Below are 17,412 nucleotides of genomic sequence, written 5' to 3'. Positions count from 1 at the left end.
TTTAATTATTTGTCTTATGTTTATTTCATGATAATAGCGATATGATCACAGAAGTATGTAACGAGGTGGTGCATTCTATACATAAAATTCAAAAGAAAAATACGAAGCCAGAGAAAAAAAGCCTACATAATACTGGCCATTCTGTTATAGACGACAGTGAATCATGGCCATGTATAAACCAGACAGACAGAGAATTTCATCAGTCACAGATGAAATACTTACTAGAAAATTAAGGCTGTCTCTTAAGAGCAAATGACATAAGGGCAAAATTAAAACCACCTTATTTAAACGTGGGACTTCAAGGAAGTTTGCAGCAGCGGAAACAATATATCGAAATACAGACTGACGAACAGTTGTTCAAGCAAATGATGAAATACATATCACGTTGGAAAAGAAACGTTAGTAGGCTCTGAAAAAGGGAGCAAGAATGAAGATCGAACAGGCTTTTAGCGTGGTTATTGAAAAGTAAGAAAAGATGAGTAAATCAGTTATCAACGCGAGAAATGTTTTCAGCGTAGGAATAATTTACTATGATTGGCGCTGCTTGGGACGTAGTATGTGCTTACTTGTTGTCCTGTAAAAAGCACTCAGCTGACTATGGGAGCGACTGAGAGGGTGGAGGGAGTACAGTTGAATCTGAATTACGATGAAACTTTTCTTTTCTCAATTCTACAGGCCGTGAAAAAGTTAAAAATTATGAATTTTTGGTTTCATACTGTTGCCCCTCGATGTTAAAGGTGAATCTTTAAGAACGTTCACCTGATAACTCAATAAAAATTCATTATGTTGCAGTCCAACGCACTGTTTAAAATTGTAGGACGCTTCATCGTGTTCTTGCCACTCAATCTTACCTTTATCATTACTATCTTGCAAACTTTTTACTGTGCGCAATTGTAGTGTAAAACCTATAAATCATTATTATCACTGTAGTCGGTTTTACCTAATCACGGTCGTGTAATGAAGTACAGTACACAAAATGATGTAGTCTCTCTTCACTGGAGTCCAAAGCAAGTGAAACAAGGAATTAAGCAATGGATTAGCTGCAGTATTGTATCTTTTTTTTTCCTCAGTGAGGCTTCATACTCCTCGTAAATCTTCGGAAAGGAGATTAGTATTCACAAGCATGGTTTTCCCATCTTATGTGATTACATTGTGAGTGAAATGATTTTCACATACGTTTGTAGAGGGATGACACAAGCGAAAATTCTTGTGAGAAACAAGGTTCTGCAGAGAATGGTATAAGTTTGCGTCTGCTCAGTCGTTGATCATTTGGCCCATTCTCTAGCTCATTCCTATTTTCTGTTTTTAGACAATCTTCGTAATGCTTGTCTCGCCGTTGACACTACAGACGCTATAAACTGATAAGCCCAGCAAATGTCGAAAACTATTCAGCTTCCATCTCGATAGGCGCGAGCCATAAGCCAGAGTTCCGGGGTGATTTTTCCTCACATGAATTTGGGCTTGTCTACTAAATTATTCAGGTTCTCATGGCATGTAGTATCTCATATAACTTTTCTCCTTCGTTGTCTCCTTTGAACTGAGGAGTCTATGCTGGACGTAAATTTAAAACTTGTTTCTGTAATCGCAAATCCCTCATGAGCTTACAACATCGCTTGAGAATGCCACGGTCAGTGTTTGTTTAAACAAATATGTTTTTATTTGCGAGACGGAGACATCGATCCAACATTCACCTAAGTGAGTATGGGGAACAGTGGGCGCTTCTGAACCGATGACTGTACCAGACTAACGTTCATACCGTGGCACTAAATGCTGTGACGTGTCACTGAAGTTACACTCTAACCGTTCTGCGATTCTTTGTCCTCGTTATTCAGGTAATATCGTGATCGAAACATTTACCACCAGCATTCACTTGATATGAAGGACTGATTTTCGAGTAAGTCTTCAAACTTTCCACGATAGTTGCGGCCTGCACCGACAAAGTGACAATACCGGTCTAAAACTGTTGGAGACTAAGAGAATTTGGGATAAGTAAAAAAAGAATATAATTATTTTAGTGTATCTTTCAGCCTGGGGTCACGCAACATTTACATCTATCCTCTGGAAGCCACCTTCTGGTGTGTGGTGTGTCGTGTATCAGTCACTTCTCTCCTTTCCAAGAAATGTATTCGTAGTTGCGAATATGGACAATAGCTGTATAGTGGAATGACAACAGCGAAAATCTGTGCTATCCGAGCAAACTTCGATATGCCGTCAACCACTCGTCTGCGACATATATTCGTACATCCATTACGTATATTCCCGTACAGGAGGAGATATTTTCTTGAAAGTCGCTTGCCCGATGTCGGCCTGCACGCACGTCCGAAGAAACATTGCGTCCTAATTCGGAATAACACAGGCACAGCAATATCGTAATTTTCCTTCCTGTTCCAGTAGCGAATGGTGCACGCAAAGAACGATTGTTGGTAACCCTCTAACCCTCCGTGTGAGCTCCAATCTATCTCTATTTTTCTTTTCCTTTGTGCTCTTTTCGCGAGATGTACGTCAGAGGAAGCAATATATTGGCTGGCTCTTCTAGGAACGTATGCTTTCGAAACTTTAGCAGAACACCGTACCGTAAAGCACTGTGCCTCTATTGTAGCGCTTGCAACTGGAGTTGGATCAGCGTCTACACGATGCCCTCACGCTTAGTAAATGAGCTGTGACCAAATGCGCTGCCCTTCTTTGGTATCGTCCCTATTTCATCTGCCTATCCTGTGTATAAGGGTGTCGTATTGACAAGCAGTACTTAAGTATCTGTCAAACGCTGGTTTTCTAAACTGCTTCCTTCGTGCTTAGACTACACTCTCTGAGGATTCTCCCAATGAATCTCTGTCAGGCATGTCAGGAAATGGCATCGTAAGCTGTTTCCGCTCCTTAGTAAGTCATTATCAAATAATATGTTTAAAAAGAAAGAAGGCTTGCTGTAAAGTTCTAGGAAGTTAAATTACAAGATCAAACGACATTCACTTGCTCAATACATTTACGCCACTAGTAACCCGTAAACGTACAGCTGAATAGGCCAGAAGAGGCACCTGGCGCTTAAAGTCAATTGTATAGCGTGAAAAATTTTTAACACTGTACTGAGGAGACTGAAATATTCTTTTCCTGGGAAAATAATTTCTTGTTGAACGATGCATACGAAAAAATTGTGTATTCGAACTAGTCGAGTTTTATTACAGTGCAGTAATTCCGTTCGCTTTTAAGATATACTCACGTAATTAATTTTACTTTTATAATTTCTTGTTCAACATCAGAAGGTCGACTTTTTTATCGACCGCGTCTAACGTTTTATTCTTTTCGTTGCTCGTATCCATCCAATGATACTGTAGGCGTTTCTAATAATGTAGAAAATTTTCTGATGTCTCTGCCATTGCGGATAAAACAATATACAGTATCTTCGACAGCGGAAGTTCCAAAAGACAAGGGGTATCACAGCAACAGTAGCATCTATTGCTCACTTTATTTGGTGTAGCGGAATAAAACCTGTGTGACTTTGCTACTGTCGTCTGATAAAGGAAATCTGTTCGTGTTAAACGAAATTTCTCTTGTGTTCAAAGGTAGAATTTTGTCGGGACGGCAGTATTGTTTCGTGTTAACACCCTTTTGGTTTTAAAAAACACGTTTTAGTATTACATGTTTTTCACGGAAACTATATAAAGCTGGTAACTCATACACCTAAAATATAATAATTAAAAGGTACAAAATATAAAGTTTACATACACCCTTCGCAAAGAGAAAATTACAAAAAGTATCAACTTCTGATGTAGATAATCCGGACGTACAGTAGAAGCATGTTAAATGGTGCTAGTTTACAGTCTGATATAGGACATTCCTAACGTTCGAAAACTGTCAGTACTGAGCAGACCAGTTTTCACCAAGACAATCCCGCCATATGTCGGCCTGCAGTCTCAGTGAAAGCTTTGAATTCTACCATATAGCTATCAAGCCGTTTGTGAACCATGTACTGTTTAGCTGCCTACCCCAGCATAACATGCCTGCAGCAACAATTTTAGTGATACTGCGCCGACCTGTCGCGGAGCAATGCGATTGCATTCTGCCGTCATATTTATAGCTCATAAGGAATTCAGCCGCCGCGTCGAAAATTTATTAACGGAACAGTAAACATATTGCAAGCAGTACGTACTTGCTCCAATATTAATACCACGTTTATTATAACAACCGACAAAATTAATTTTATCGTCGTTAAATCAAGATGGCGCGCCGGTGGAAAGGATAGGCGGGGGACCTGCCGTATGGGCGCGCGCGCTTGTCTTTGTGTGTGTGTGTGTGTGTGTGAGCGAGCGAGCGCGCGCTGCCGCTGCATTGTGTATCGCAACAATCTCGGCACACGACGAACCCGGCGCCGGTCGCCCTTTTGACTAGATATTACACGAGCTAAATTTATTACGTCATTTTGTTGTACCCGTATAGATCACTTATTATTTGGATTCCATCATCCATGGCTGGCGCGCGCTTGCTCCCGCTGCGGTGGCGTTGCCGGCAGCCGACCTATCTGTACTAATTAAATCGACTACCAATTAAATTATACCGCGTTACACTTTGATGCTTTCAATATATTTGATGGTGTGGGGATAATTTTTAATTTTAAAATTGGTTGGAATGATTGACGTGTATAATATTAAGTATTCGCCGTACGAGAGTCGAGCTGATCTCGTCTGCGGGGTTGTGTGGCTGATGGACGTGGATGTGAGGTGGGGGAGGGGGCGGAGAGGAGGGCGTTGAATGGGGGTGGAGGGGGTGGTGGTAGGTAGTGACACGGGGTGATGGCGACGGTATGGGGTACAGGGGGAGTGGGGGGGAGAGAGACGAGAGCTGGCTGCTAATTTGAACATGGAGCTGCATATGGATTACGGGAGCGCCCCGTTTAAAACCGGAACAGATGGCTCACCTCCATTATTATATTAATAAAAGCGGGATAGTCAATTTGACAAAAGAACGGCGACAACTCTGCGATATTGGCTACTTCGCTGGGTACGCTAACGCCGTTCGCTCTCGCGTAACAAAACGCGCTTCCACCGCTTTCCTGACATCTTGTGTTTTATTTCCATCCTCGATTACATAAATGAAAATTATAAAAAGTGACTGTTTTTTTGTCCATTGCTAAAGTATTACCTCATTTGTCGAATACATCATGCACTTAAAATGCTCTAGATAACGAGGAAAAGTGTTATTCACTAATTTAACATATCTTTTTATTCCTCACACACTCTTTGCAAGCTCATGTAAACTTCTTCTATTCTTGGCGTTTATAAATCAAATTGGCAAAGCTATTCACGGCTTCCCCCAAGTTCACGATTTTGTCGTTGTCTCGCCATACGAAATATTTCTTTTGGAAGCTTAACAGTGCTGTTACAAAATGCTTCCCTCTGCTTCCCTTCCATGACGTAGATCTACATTCTCCTTGCTATATAGATTAAAAATACGTTTACTTTTAGGCGTGCATTGCTTCGATTAAATGCTGCTTTTAAACACGTGTTTTCTTCCTTTTCCTATGACGTAAGCTGCATATTACAGTGTTTCTCAGATTATTATAAAGTTTGTATCTTGCCATTTTCGTATAAATCTATCTCCATCAAGACTATCTATCTATTGCATGGACAAAACGAAGCACATTTTTGCCTTGTTTCACAGAATTTTTTTTCGTTTCACCTTCATCCACAGTAATCATATTGTAGTGTGTGAAGAGCACCAGCTGTGTTTCGCATAGTTTTTATTGGAACCAATGTTTATTTTTATGGAGAAAGCTATTTTGCTAGGTCTCACAATATGATTTAGGATTCTGCTACGAATATGTATGAGTGATTTAGGACGGTACCTCTACATTCTTTTTAGATGGATGTGACAATTGCCCTTTTCCACTCAGGGAAAGAATTTATCTCAAGGGATCTGTTATGAATTACGGTCAAGCGTGGATCTATACTCTTGAGGTGGAAGCTCCAGATGACTCCAGCCTGTATCGAGACGTGTGTTCAACACACGCCTTGAGTCTCCCTAAGCTAAGTTAGGACGCCCCGCACGTTTGATTGGCTTCCTATTCACTGATGTCCTCAGTATCTTTCCTCGCATATCAAATATGTATCATCATTCCATAGCTGCAATATGACGTCTGATGCTTCCAGCATCCTGGTTGTACCTGTACACAGCGCTAAACATCCCTCCATATTGTTTTGCATTTCGACCTTTCGACACTGGAACGAAGTACCCCGTAATCCAAAACTTGCTGCTTGTACAGGAAGTTTAATCTTTATCCGATTCTTTTTACCTGAAAAAAAAACACTCTCCAGTAGCTGAAATACGCATTTATTTATTGAGTGGCAAATATTTTAAGGTCAAAGCCCCATTTTCCAGCACTCCCCCTTAAAAAATAAATAATAGGTCTCTTTAAACGAAAAAGTAATAAGTTTCGATAAAACAATTAAATTGTAATATCATTCAACTGCCAAAAATGAAAATAACCTAGAAAAAGCCTATAAACTAAGTCATTAGGTCCATAACAATTCATATATGCTACCAGAATCAGGATCAAGAATCATCTTATATTTGTCCATTATGATCTACGATGCATCCCTCTCTGTCCCACTGTCCAACAACGGACCAATATTTCTGTCACACCGATGGCACTGTTCCAGATTAGCTCAACTCCACACAGTTCACTTTCTTTGTATCTTAATCTACTAACTCTGCTAATTTGATCCTGTTATTTCTCGTTCTTCCCCAGGTCTGTCAACAACTTCTCCACATTTTATTTCTTCTGTACTGCTGACATGGCTTGTGTTAGCATATCATTATTGCCATGTGACTCGAACGTTGTGTTTATAAATAAATTATGTAACACAATGCTAATAAAACTGATATTTCAGGAATACCTGTGTTCACAACAACAACAGTGTAATGGTGGAATTTAATGCGTTAACTCCGCATGTTGGGTGCCAGCTCTGCGCTGATGTGATTTAGTTAGAAACATACATGGTGAATCAGTTCAATTAAAGTGGATTACGCTGTGACACAGTTGCACTTATGTACAGCATACGCAAATTAGTAACAAATAAAGGAATTAGTTGTGCCAGCTGCAGGAATGTAGATAGAGTACGACGCAATCATATTTTTACACAGAAATCTATGTTTGCATTGCCACTAATTTGCAGAATTTCAGCTGTCGTGTACAAAACATTGCTACAAAAGAAAATATTTCTATCAATATGATTACCTTAAGAAGACAATAACAAGTCCAAATGTTAATTAAAAGGTCTCATGATTGCTTTCCGTGATTTGCTATTGTTACCCCTAGACAAATGGAACATTGACACATGGACTATGATGGGACTGCATAATTGCATGTCATTTCCTAGCGCGTGGGTGCTGCATTATGTCCACGATGTGCGCTGGCGAAAGGCAGCCTCTAGGATTGGTAGGTTGGAGGCAGTGGGTGACCAGTGTGCTTAGAATGTGACCCAGGGCCGGACAAGGACAGGCTTCCACTGGCTATGGATCTAACTGATAATCATATTGCTCAGAACCAAAATACTGAGCGACCTCTGAGCTATAGCAAAGTGTCTCTCATGAAGGCTTGGATCAAAGTCTCTACAGCAGGAAGATTCTTCCTTAACATTTCCCAGAGTTTTCTGCGGATGTGTATGAAACGGACTAGTAAGTTAAGGTTCTTCTCGTGAATCTAATTACTTAGGAACAGCTTTTGTAACTGTTCTGTTAGACCCTCAATTCCATACCCTAAAACGCATTCACATACATTCGCCTTCTCTGAAGGCAAGCCTTCGTTATTGTTTTAGTTTCTCTAGACCTTCACCTCTGTGTCTGGTGGGCGATTACAGCACAATTATCTTATCTTGCGGAAGTGTTCATTTGATTCTAAACTGCAAGACAGCATATGAACATCATGTAAGCGCGTTGGCACACACCCAGCAGCAAGAAAAACATTCGGTTAACGCATTTGCACATCGAAGGAGGCAAAAGCATTCCACCTGGCAGACGGTGGAACTCAGCAATGGTCATCCGCCAACAGCCTCTCGAAGCAATGACACTGGATCCGTATCTTCGCGGACGGCGATTCAAATGCCTGTGCGGCCGCCCAGATTTGCGGTTTCCGTACTTTCACCAAAGTCGCTTAAGTGTAATAGCAGGACGGTTACATCGAAAGGGCATAGGCGATTCTCTTCTCTATTGCTCCGCAGTACGAACTTGTCTTCCATCTCTAATAACTTCTGTGTCGACGGAAAGTAAAACTCTGATCTGTGAGTACATTTTGCGTATCTATCTATGAAAATGTTTTGTCTTCAATTCCAGTGAATGAGCGTGGAAAAATTGTCTATCAACTCCAGTCCATAATGAACATGTCTGACCGTCAGCAAAAGAGGAACCAATAACAACCGTTGTCCAGTCTGTACCGTATAAACAGGAAATTATAAAGTCAAAATGGTTCAAATGGTTCTGAGCACTATGGCTGTCAGTTTGGTTGCTGATACTCTAAGCGCCGTGATGTCTGGTGAAGAAGGCCACAGCACACAGTACACTCGTGAAATCGCTATCGCAGAGACGTTGTGACCCATCGCTCGAGCGCCTACCGCAACACCACGTCCAAACTCACTTAAATCTTGACAAGTCTCCATTGGAGCAAGAGTGACGGATCCAACAACTGCGCCAGACACTTGTTGCCTTACATAGGCGATGCCGACCGTAGCGCCATATCCTGCCTGTTTCAGTATCTCCATATTTGAATACGCATGCATATACCAGTTTCTTTGGCGCTTCAGAGTATTTGCCCTTGGCTCCACAAGAGTTCCGAAGAATGGCGAGCCAAGAGACCATCGGATCCACTTCGAGGAGGGGAATCCAGTTTACAGCACTTTCCTCCATCTACATCTACATGATTACTCTGCAATTGACATTTAAGTGCTTCGCAGAGGGTTCATCGAACTCTTTACCATTGCACTCCCGAGCAGCGCGCGGGAAAAACGAACACCTAAACCTTTCTGTTCGAGCTATGATTTCTCTTATTTTATTTTGATGATCATTCCTACCTATGTAGGTTGGGCTCAACAAAATATTTTCGCATTCGGAAGAGAAAGTTGGTGACTGAAATTTCGTAAATAGATCTCGCCGCGACGAAAAAGTCTTTGCTTTAATGGCTTCCATCCCAAGTCGCGTATCATATCTGCCACACTCTCGCCTATTACGTGCTAATACAAAACTAGCTGCCCTTTTTTGCACCCTTTCGATGTCCTCTGTCAATCCCACCTGGTAAGGATCCCACACCGCGCAGCAGTATTCTAACAGAGGACGAACGAGTGTAGTGTAAGCTGTCTCTTTAGTGGACTTGTTGCACCTTCTAAGTGTCCTGCGAATGAAACGCAACCTTTGGCTCGCCTTCCCCACAATATTATCTATGTGGTCTTTCCAACTGAAGTTGTTCGTAATTTTAACACCCTGGTACTTAGTTGAATTGACAGCCTTGAGAATTGTACTATCTAACGAGTAATAGAATTCCAAAGGATATCGATTGGCGACTTGGTGCTGGGTTGTATTTACGTGTAGAGTGTATTGCAGGTAGCAGCGGCGGTGTGCTGACGGCGGCGCTGTTTGTGTGGTTGCAGGCTGTTCGGCAGCAGCGGGGCGTGCTCGGCGTGCGGCCAGACGATCCCCGCGTCGGAGTTCGTGATGCGCGCCGGGCCGCAGCACCACGTGTTCCACCTCAAGTGCTTCGCGTGCTCAAAGTGCGGCGGGCAGCTGGTGCCCGGGGACCGCTACTGCCTGCTGGCCGGCAGCCTGGTGTGCGAGCAGGACTGGCACAAGCTGCTCAAGGGCTCGGCGGTGGCGTCGGCGGCGGCGGCGGCGGCTGCAGCGGCGGCGGCGGCGGCAGGTGCGGGAGCGGCAGGCGCGCCAGCGCGCAAGGGCAAGGTCGGCAGGCCGAGGCGCAGCCGGGACTGAGCAGGTCGGTACCGCACGGCTCCAGGCGGCGCCGCCGGCCGCCAGGCAAGCCCGCCACTGCTGCCGCCAACGCCCTTCCGGCACACCGCTCGCCATTCCTTCACTCCGAGAAACCGACTGGACCGGGTCGCGGGAACGAGCGTGCCCTACTCGGCGATAGGAAAAAACTCGCTTCGTTTTAGAACGGCTGTCGGTGCTATTTCTGGCCTTCTAGGGATCAGTAACGGAGCGAGCAACAGTTCTGTGTTGCGGGTTGCATACATTAGAAGTCAAGGCGCCACTATTACGCCAGGGCTATTAGCGAGGGCCATACTTTTTGAGGCGCTGATGGCGAAATTGAAGCCACAGTCAAAATTTTAAGAAAAATGTTTAATTTTCAGCATTTAGGTACACGATCCTGCTACTTCTCTACATAGCTGCCGTTCCGACTTAAAATGGGACCTTACAGTCTCGGAAATTAAATTCAGGATAGTAATTTACCTCAAAGGTGCCCGTCCATAGAAGTTGTGAAGCGCACTAGACAGAATATAAGGGCTCTTAAGTTTTATGTGCAGCTTATATAGTAGTCAATTTATATACTAAGGTAGCACAGCAAAATGGCTGCACCTGTAGCAGAATCGCTCTCCGTCATTCCTTCACTCTGAGAAACTGACTGAAACGTGTCGCGGGAAAGGCCGTGCTCTACTCGACGATAAGAAAAACTCGTTTCGCTTTAGAACGCCTGTCGGTCGTACTTCTAGCAAATTCAAAGCAATAAACGCAATAAACGATCGCGTATTTTAATTCGCCCTGACATGCATAACAAATCTTAATTGATTTCATCTGAAAGTCCTTGATACTTCCCTGATGTCATCGTTAATATACATGTTTAATTCACAATCTTCTAAAATGTTCGATGATATTACACAGTAGAGAACGCTCCAGCCCCGCGAAAATCAAGAGTGAACTGGAACTTTAGTTCAAGCTTCTTTTTGTCATTATAAATAAAACAAAATTGTTTATGATTTGACTGAGAACACTTTCGGTCATTAAGTTAATATAAAAGTTGTCATAATGTTGAAATCAAAATAGAAAGTTACAGAATGTAGGATCGAACCTGCCAGGCCCACGTTACAAGTGAGTCCGCTACAAACGCTGCCATTTCGTTGGCTGCCATAACGTATCAGTATATGAGGTACTCGTTAAACTTCAGAGCCCTCTTTCTGGGTATCTTCTGGCTAGTGCGCAATACAGATTTTGAGGGTGGACACCTTTGAGGTATACTACTAACCTATGAAGGCTCATCCCGAGTTGAATTTCCGAGACTCTTAAGGTCTTCTTGTTAGACATCCGTCGTAGCATTGTGCAAAGTTTCAGTCTCGTGATATAATGCAGCCGCCTGTGCTTTCCGACAAATATATACACTTGCCTGCAGCTCCTCGTCTGTGCCAAAATGCTGTCCTCATAGCTAGCGGTTCATGTGAGCGAAAACATGAAAAGAGGAAGCGAAGTCCGTGATGTTAAGTAGATGATCAAACAGTTACCGTCGAAAACACTACAGGAGCTTCTTCGTTGCACCTGCACTATGCGGCCGAGAATAGCCATAACGGCAGTTACGTTATGTGGGATGCCTGACATCAGGCGAAAGCTCTCAGCAAGAATTCATACTCTGCGGGAAACTATTTTCTACGTATCTTTACGTACTCACTGTGCACTCATAATTGATAAGTGCATCGTAACGCTATAGACTAGCGTACTCGAGACACGGTGCAATGCATCTGCCCCAACCTTCCCGGATTCTCACTGTGGTTTTCAGTTCGCTACCGATCGGATGTTGAAAAAAAAATGCCTTTGTGTCCTGACTATGTAGCGCTATCGGAACATTCAAGTCAGAGACTCATTTCCTCTTACTGAAGCGTGCAAACGTGCAAGGCTACTTGTGACATACAAGGGAACCACGCCTCCTTATCAAGTATTTCGTCCAAATTTGTGGTAAATGCTGTGCAGGAATGAAAATAAGAGGAGAAGGAGTGCAAGAGGGCCACGCGTTTCGAAGAGAATAGCATTTTAACGTGATTCGTACGAGACATGAGTCATTTATGTTAAAATAGTTTCCAGGCAGCTGCTGTCGCGTCGGTAAGATCACACAACGGTATCCGAGGGTCGTGTGGTTGATCTCCTACACGGAAACATTTTTTATTTTCCTTATTTTCAGTTTTTAAGTAACTTACACGGCAAATAAACTGAAATCACACTTGATATATAGTACTCATTAATATTTTTGTGAAAGGCTTGAAAAGGAATAGCAAATGGAAATCAGCGACTACAAATAAATTTCGTACAAAAGATTGTACTCACGCTGTCCACGAAACCTGTGCAGATAACATTTGAAAGAAAAGACGGTAGTTAAGTTATAAGGGTCTTTTCATTCCCTTAGCTTCATTTTCACCTCGGAGACGACTGCGTCAAAATACGTTACATTGCTAATCACCGACTATCCTCCCCAATACTTGGCGAAAAGGTGCGCTATGCGTGGTTTGGTGCACAAACTGTGCGGCGAGAGATACTATTTTACTGAATTTTTTGGGAAGTTAAAACGTCCGATCTGTTCCACTAGGTAAGAAACTTCCAATATCCAAAATCGTATAAATTCATGTTTACTTTACAGACTGTTTCAACAGATATAACTGTCGTCTTCTAGTCTTCGCACAGTTTTTGTTACTAAACGTGTTGATTGTCAGTTAGAGCCTCATGCCATGTCCTAAGGTCCACATATTTTGCAGGTATATCGTCTTTCAAATAAAGTTAGTGCACACTCGCAATGTGTAGTACGTAAAATTAACAGCAATTAGTGCAGCAAAAGGAAAAAAAACGGGCTTTCATCAACAGTGGGTAGTGTAAGTCCCTCTGCATTCCGCCAACGTTGATAAAAGAAAACTCCCTTATCGATTATATTAGTAATCTCAGTCATCGTCCATCTTCGGTCGAAAAGTTCTGTTTTTTTTTTTTTTTTTTTTTTTAATGAAATGCGTTGACTGTACCAGTGACGCTTCAAAGCACCTCTACAGCATCAATAGTTCATTCGTCGACGTAATTTCGTTTGGTATAACGCTTCTTCTAGAGCAAATTCGACACAGTCTGCGATGAATTGTGATAAGTAGGTCACATAAAAAAACGCATGGAGACAAATATTACGCATCGTGGAAAGATTCCAAGCTATCGCAGCCAAGTTGAGCCGCTGAGTTGCGGAATTCAGGTAGTTACTAATAATAGTGGTTTCTTGCTGGTGTGTATCAGCATCAGCATTCTCTGATTACTAAATGCTGTTTTCAGTGTTTTGTTGTGAACGTAAGTGCTATAGTACCATTTATTTTCTTACTTTGTGTCCGTAAAGAATCGTATCTTTATGCCTCAACTCGGTATTCAAAATTTGTTCAGGACTTCCAACGCATCGACTAACATGCTAAATATCCGAAAGATAACGTATATCCAATCAGAGATTTATTAGTAAAATGTAATGTACCTGTTACAGCAAACGCAGTTTTCTGTCAATCGTGTAGAGTCGTATGTTGCGAAGACCCAGTTTGATAAATTCTTTCCTGGTGGAATCGTTTTACGAAAAACACAACAGGGATTCTGGCCACAGAGCATTTAGCTGTTCAGAACTTGATGTATAACTTAAAGTAAAGCAGCCCGCTTCTTTTCAGTGTATGGCATTGAAACCCCTTTTCAGTGTATGGCATTGAAGCAATTTGCTCTGCCGTTCAGGGGGCTGGAAATTATACTTTCGAACATTAATATCAATGCGAATTTTGCAGTGATTTTCACATGGACGGCGAGTTGTTAAGTTGCTTTAGTCTAAATTCCGTCTGTACTTCGATACATGCTTTGAATGCTGAAATGAAGAAAAGTCCTATATGGTTCCGAGGAGTTGAAACGGTTTGTATCAATGCAAGACATTGTGTGTAATTGTCATATAGTAATTACTCGCAGCCTTTTCACCCGCAGTGGTTATTTCGTTGCGAACGTACTGGTAATGTTCTCTGAATGAGAAAATATTAATTTTCTTTTGTTTGAACTTTGTCGACCCCCGGTAATATTTCATAACGTACTAGAGCCTATTTTCGTTCGGAATCTTGAATACACAACCGCGAGGAAACATTTTGTTCTCTTGTAGTAAATATTTGGCGGTCGCACAGTGTGTTACAACTATTGCAGCCATTTGTTTGGGCTGTATGCAGAGGGATGTAATTTCCCTGGGCTACCCCGCCCTCCCACTAATTTATCGAGCTCGGTAATTACAGTAGTATATCTCGCGAACCATTACTAATAAATGCGCATGCCAATGGAGTGGCAATTTATACCGCCGGATAGATATGTTTACCACACTGTTAAATTAACGACTTTTTACCGCTAGTGCGCGCACGTGCGGTCCGCGTGCCGGCGGCCACCGTTGTCGCACGTGAGGTGTTTCTGTGACGTCACAGAGGGGCGCTGTTGGCGTGTTACACACAAACGCGAGTCCATAACTGTCATTTGTACCATTGCTGATCGGCACTCCTCGTATATGCGTGTTGGAAGCTGGCAGGCTCAGTTATAGATTTTTACAGAAACAATTGTGATGTCGGATGTGCCCCAAGATGTGTGCCAACAGAAATTTTACTCTAATTGCTACGTAAATACTCGTTAAATATACAGAGGGGTGTTATTTAAGCGTAATGAAGCTACTGAAAATTTAATACGCCCAAGTGAAGTGGACGAGTACTCTCCTCAACAAGTTCAAGCGGAACTTACCAGTTCAATAGGAGAAGAAATGCAATATAGTGGTAAATTTATAGAGATTGACCCTGTGAAGTAGAGCGAAGTGCAGTGAACAGTGCCGAGCAAGATTGTGAAGTATGGAAGAACCTTCCGTGGTCCAGTAGCAGTGTAATATCATTCGTCAGTATACAGGGTGGGATGCGTAAGACGAAATAAACGAGATGCAAGTTTTAGTTGATTCAGTCTGTGTAATTAAAAAGTATTACAGACATAACGCACACTTGTGGCACGGTTAAATCTATTTCCTCTTTTATATCTTAGTTTTCGGCAGTGGCTATTTATTTGTTTCTGTACTAGCTCTTAGTAGTAGCAGGCTGCTTCTTTGAGAATGGTTTATGATGTTTCTCGATCAACTTTACGAGTAGACGATGGGGCTACTGGTAGCAAGTATGGGAAGCTCGCACAGTATCGGATGAAAGTATATGTTTTCAACTTGTAGCGCTAATCACAGCATCTGTCTCGCCACTGCATATACTGGAGGAACAGGACTACTCAAGCATTTCTAAATCAAAACAACATTACGTTTTGGCGTGGCAAAAAGTTACTTGGCTTTTGGGACTTTTTTCATGATGGAACTTACTTTGGAGTGTTGTGCCTTGTTTACAAAAAAATAACATTTTTATTCTGCCTGTGGATACTAATGATGTTATTCTCTCTATTCCGGGTTGTGGCAATGTCGACCAAAATAATGGAAATGTTAAACAACCAGAGTGCAACGTTCGGGTCATATCGAACAAGAAATGTTGAGTGGTACCGGACATAAAAGATACCGTATAAAGTTAAACTCTTACAGTGTTTTTACGTACCAAAAAAACATAGCGATGAAGTTATGACTTAAATGGCACGGAAATAACGCGGATGAGGTCATACGATAGTCAGACGTCTTGAAAACACTTTCAGGGAAGCGAGTGGGAAATGTTTAGTTCCAGGCAGTACGTTAGATGACAGACTTAAAGCTTTACGGGAAAACCAGGAAATGTCCTTGAAATCTGTTTCAGGAAATACCAGTTTTATTCCAAGAATGTTCAGTGAGGAGCAGGAAACAATACTGTTCGGTCAGAGAAGACGTACAAGAATACTGGATTCACTCCGCATCTCTGAATGTTGGGTCCGTGAGAACTATGTTCATGTAACGCTGAAGCAGTAATCCCAAACTCCCAACTAGGATTCTTTAAAGAATCTATAAAACATCGTCAACTTTGAAAATGAATTAATGTATTAGATATTTAACTTTAAGCAGGCAAAATATTTGTGACTAAAGACGCAAAACCCTAATTATATTGGTTTTATTACTTTCTAGTTACACATGGACTAAATGAAAAACTCAAAACAAAATCAATACGAGAGAAAAAGTTTAGAAAAGGTATTAAATTGCGTTTTAAGCTTGTTGGAAGTGCAAAGAGCTCTAACAATCAAACGAGTGTAGTCTGTGTAACTTGAATAAATTTTTTTTTTTTTAATAAAGGTTAGTTTTTCATGGATCTCAGTGTTTAGGAGCCGTATCTCCTGAACTGTGTGTCGTACAATAAAATAATTACTATCGTTGGCATGTATGGATACTGTCTGCAAAATGAGTTCTGAATAGAAATTGAAGTAAAGAAATAATAATTTGATACGTCATACTTGTTGCTGAAAGTTTACTGCTGGACGAATATAATCGGTATAGCCGGCCGGAGAGGCCGTGCGGATCTAGGCGCTACAGTCTGGAGCCGAGCGACCGCTACGGTCGCAGGTTCGAATCCTGCCTCGGGCATGGATGTGTGTGATGTCCTTAGGTTAGTTAGGTTTAATTAGTTCCAAGTTCTAGGCGACTGATGACCTCAGAAGTTTAGTCGCATAGTGCTGAGAGCCATTTAATCGGTATAATCTGCACCCCATGAGTTACACTGCTTCGAGAGGTATATACAGTTTCTAACTCTAATACAATTGAAAGAAAACAGCCCTCGGTCACTATTTTTAACGAATTAACCGGGTTTCAACACTGCTAGGAGTGTCTTCCTCAGAATTTAAATTGAAGAATGGTCTAGAAACATCGTGAAAGACCGGCACTACTTATATGTCATTTACAAAATAATAAATATGCCAAAAGGCCATTAGTCACAAAGATATTTAAGATGATAAATTGTGATGGCAACTCACTAAGGGATGCTCGTTACTTACGCGGTTACAGGTTGCAAACTGACCGTTTGATGATTCTGTACTTAAGGGATGCTCGTTACTTACGCGGTTACAGGTTGCAAACTGACCGTTTGATGATTCTGCACTTATATACGTTTTTAGTCATAATTCTGTGACCATGTTATACACCATTCTTCGATTTAAATTCTGAGGAAGACACTGCTAGCAGTGTTGAAACCCGGTTAATTCGTTAAAAATAGTAACCGAAGGGTCTTTTCTTTCAATTGTAACTATCCACGGTCTCTGAACGTGCAGCCATGTACAAAATTTTGCTAACTTTAATACTTGAATTTCTCTGTTAATCCCTCAAAGTAAGATTATACCTCTTAATTAGCTGGATTATAAAAGCATTTTAAATTTTTAAATTCAGTCACTATTCGTAAGAAATACCCAAAATCAATTTTTTGTGGCCCCTCTAAGCCATAAAGTAGATAATGTGTAACAGCTATGAGTGACTGTTTAGCAATGTGG

The 17,412-nt window shown here is 41.7% G+C and overlaps 1 protein-coding gene across 1 annotated transcript in view; it reads left to right on the top strand.

Moving 5' to 3' along the window:
• LOC126272136 (loricrin-like) overlaps positions 1-17,412 on the top strand; it is a 1,218,911-nt gene that overhangs the window by 1,075,614 nt on the left and 125,885 nt on the right. Inside the window, exon 5 of the mRNA XM_049974744.1 lies at positions 9,630-9,895. Within this exon, the coding sequence (XP_049830701.1) occupies positions 9,630-9,895 (266 nt within the window). The remainder of the gene's footprint in view (positions 1-9,629; positions 9,896-17,412) is intronic.

The sequence above is a fragment of the Schistocerca gregaria genome, chromosome 5 (assembly GCF_023897955.1).
Source record: "Schistocerca gregaria isolate iqSchGreg1 chromosome 5, iqSchGreg1.2, whole genome shotgun sequence".
NCBI classification, from domain to species: Eukaryota; Metazoa; Arthropoda; class Insecta; order Orthoptera; family Acrididae; genus Schistocerca; species Schistocerca gregaria.
This window is presented reverse-complemented; position numbering and strand designations above follow the sequence as displayed.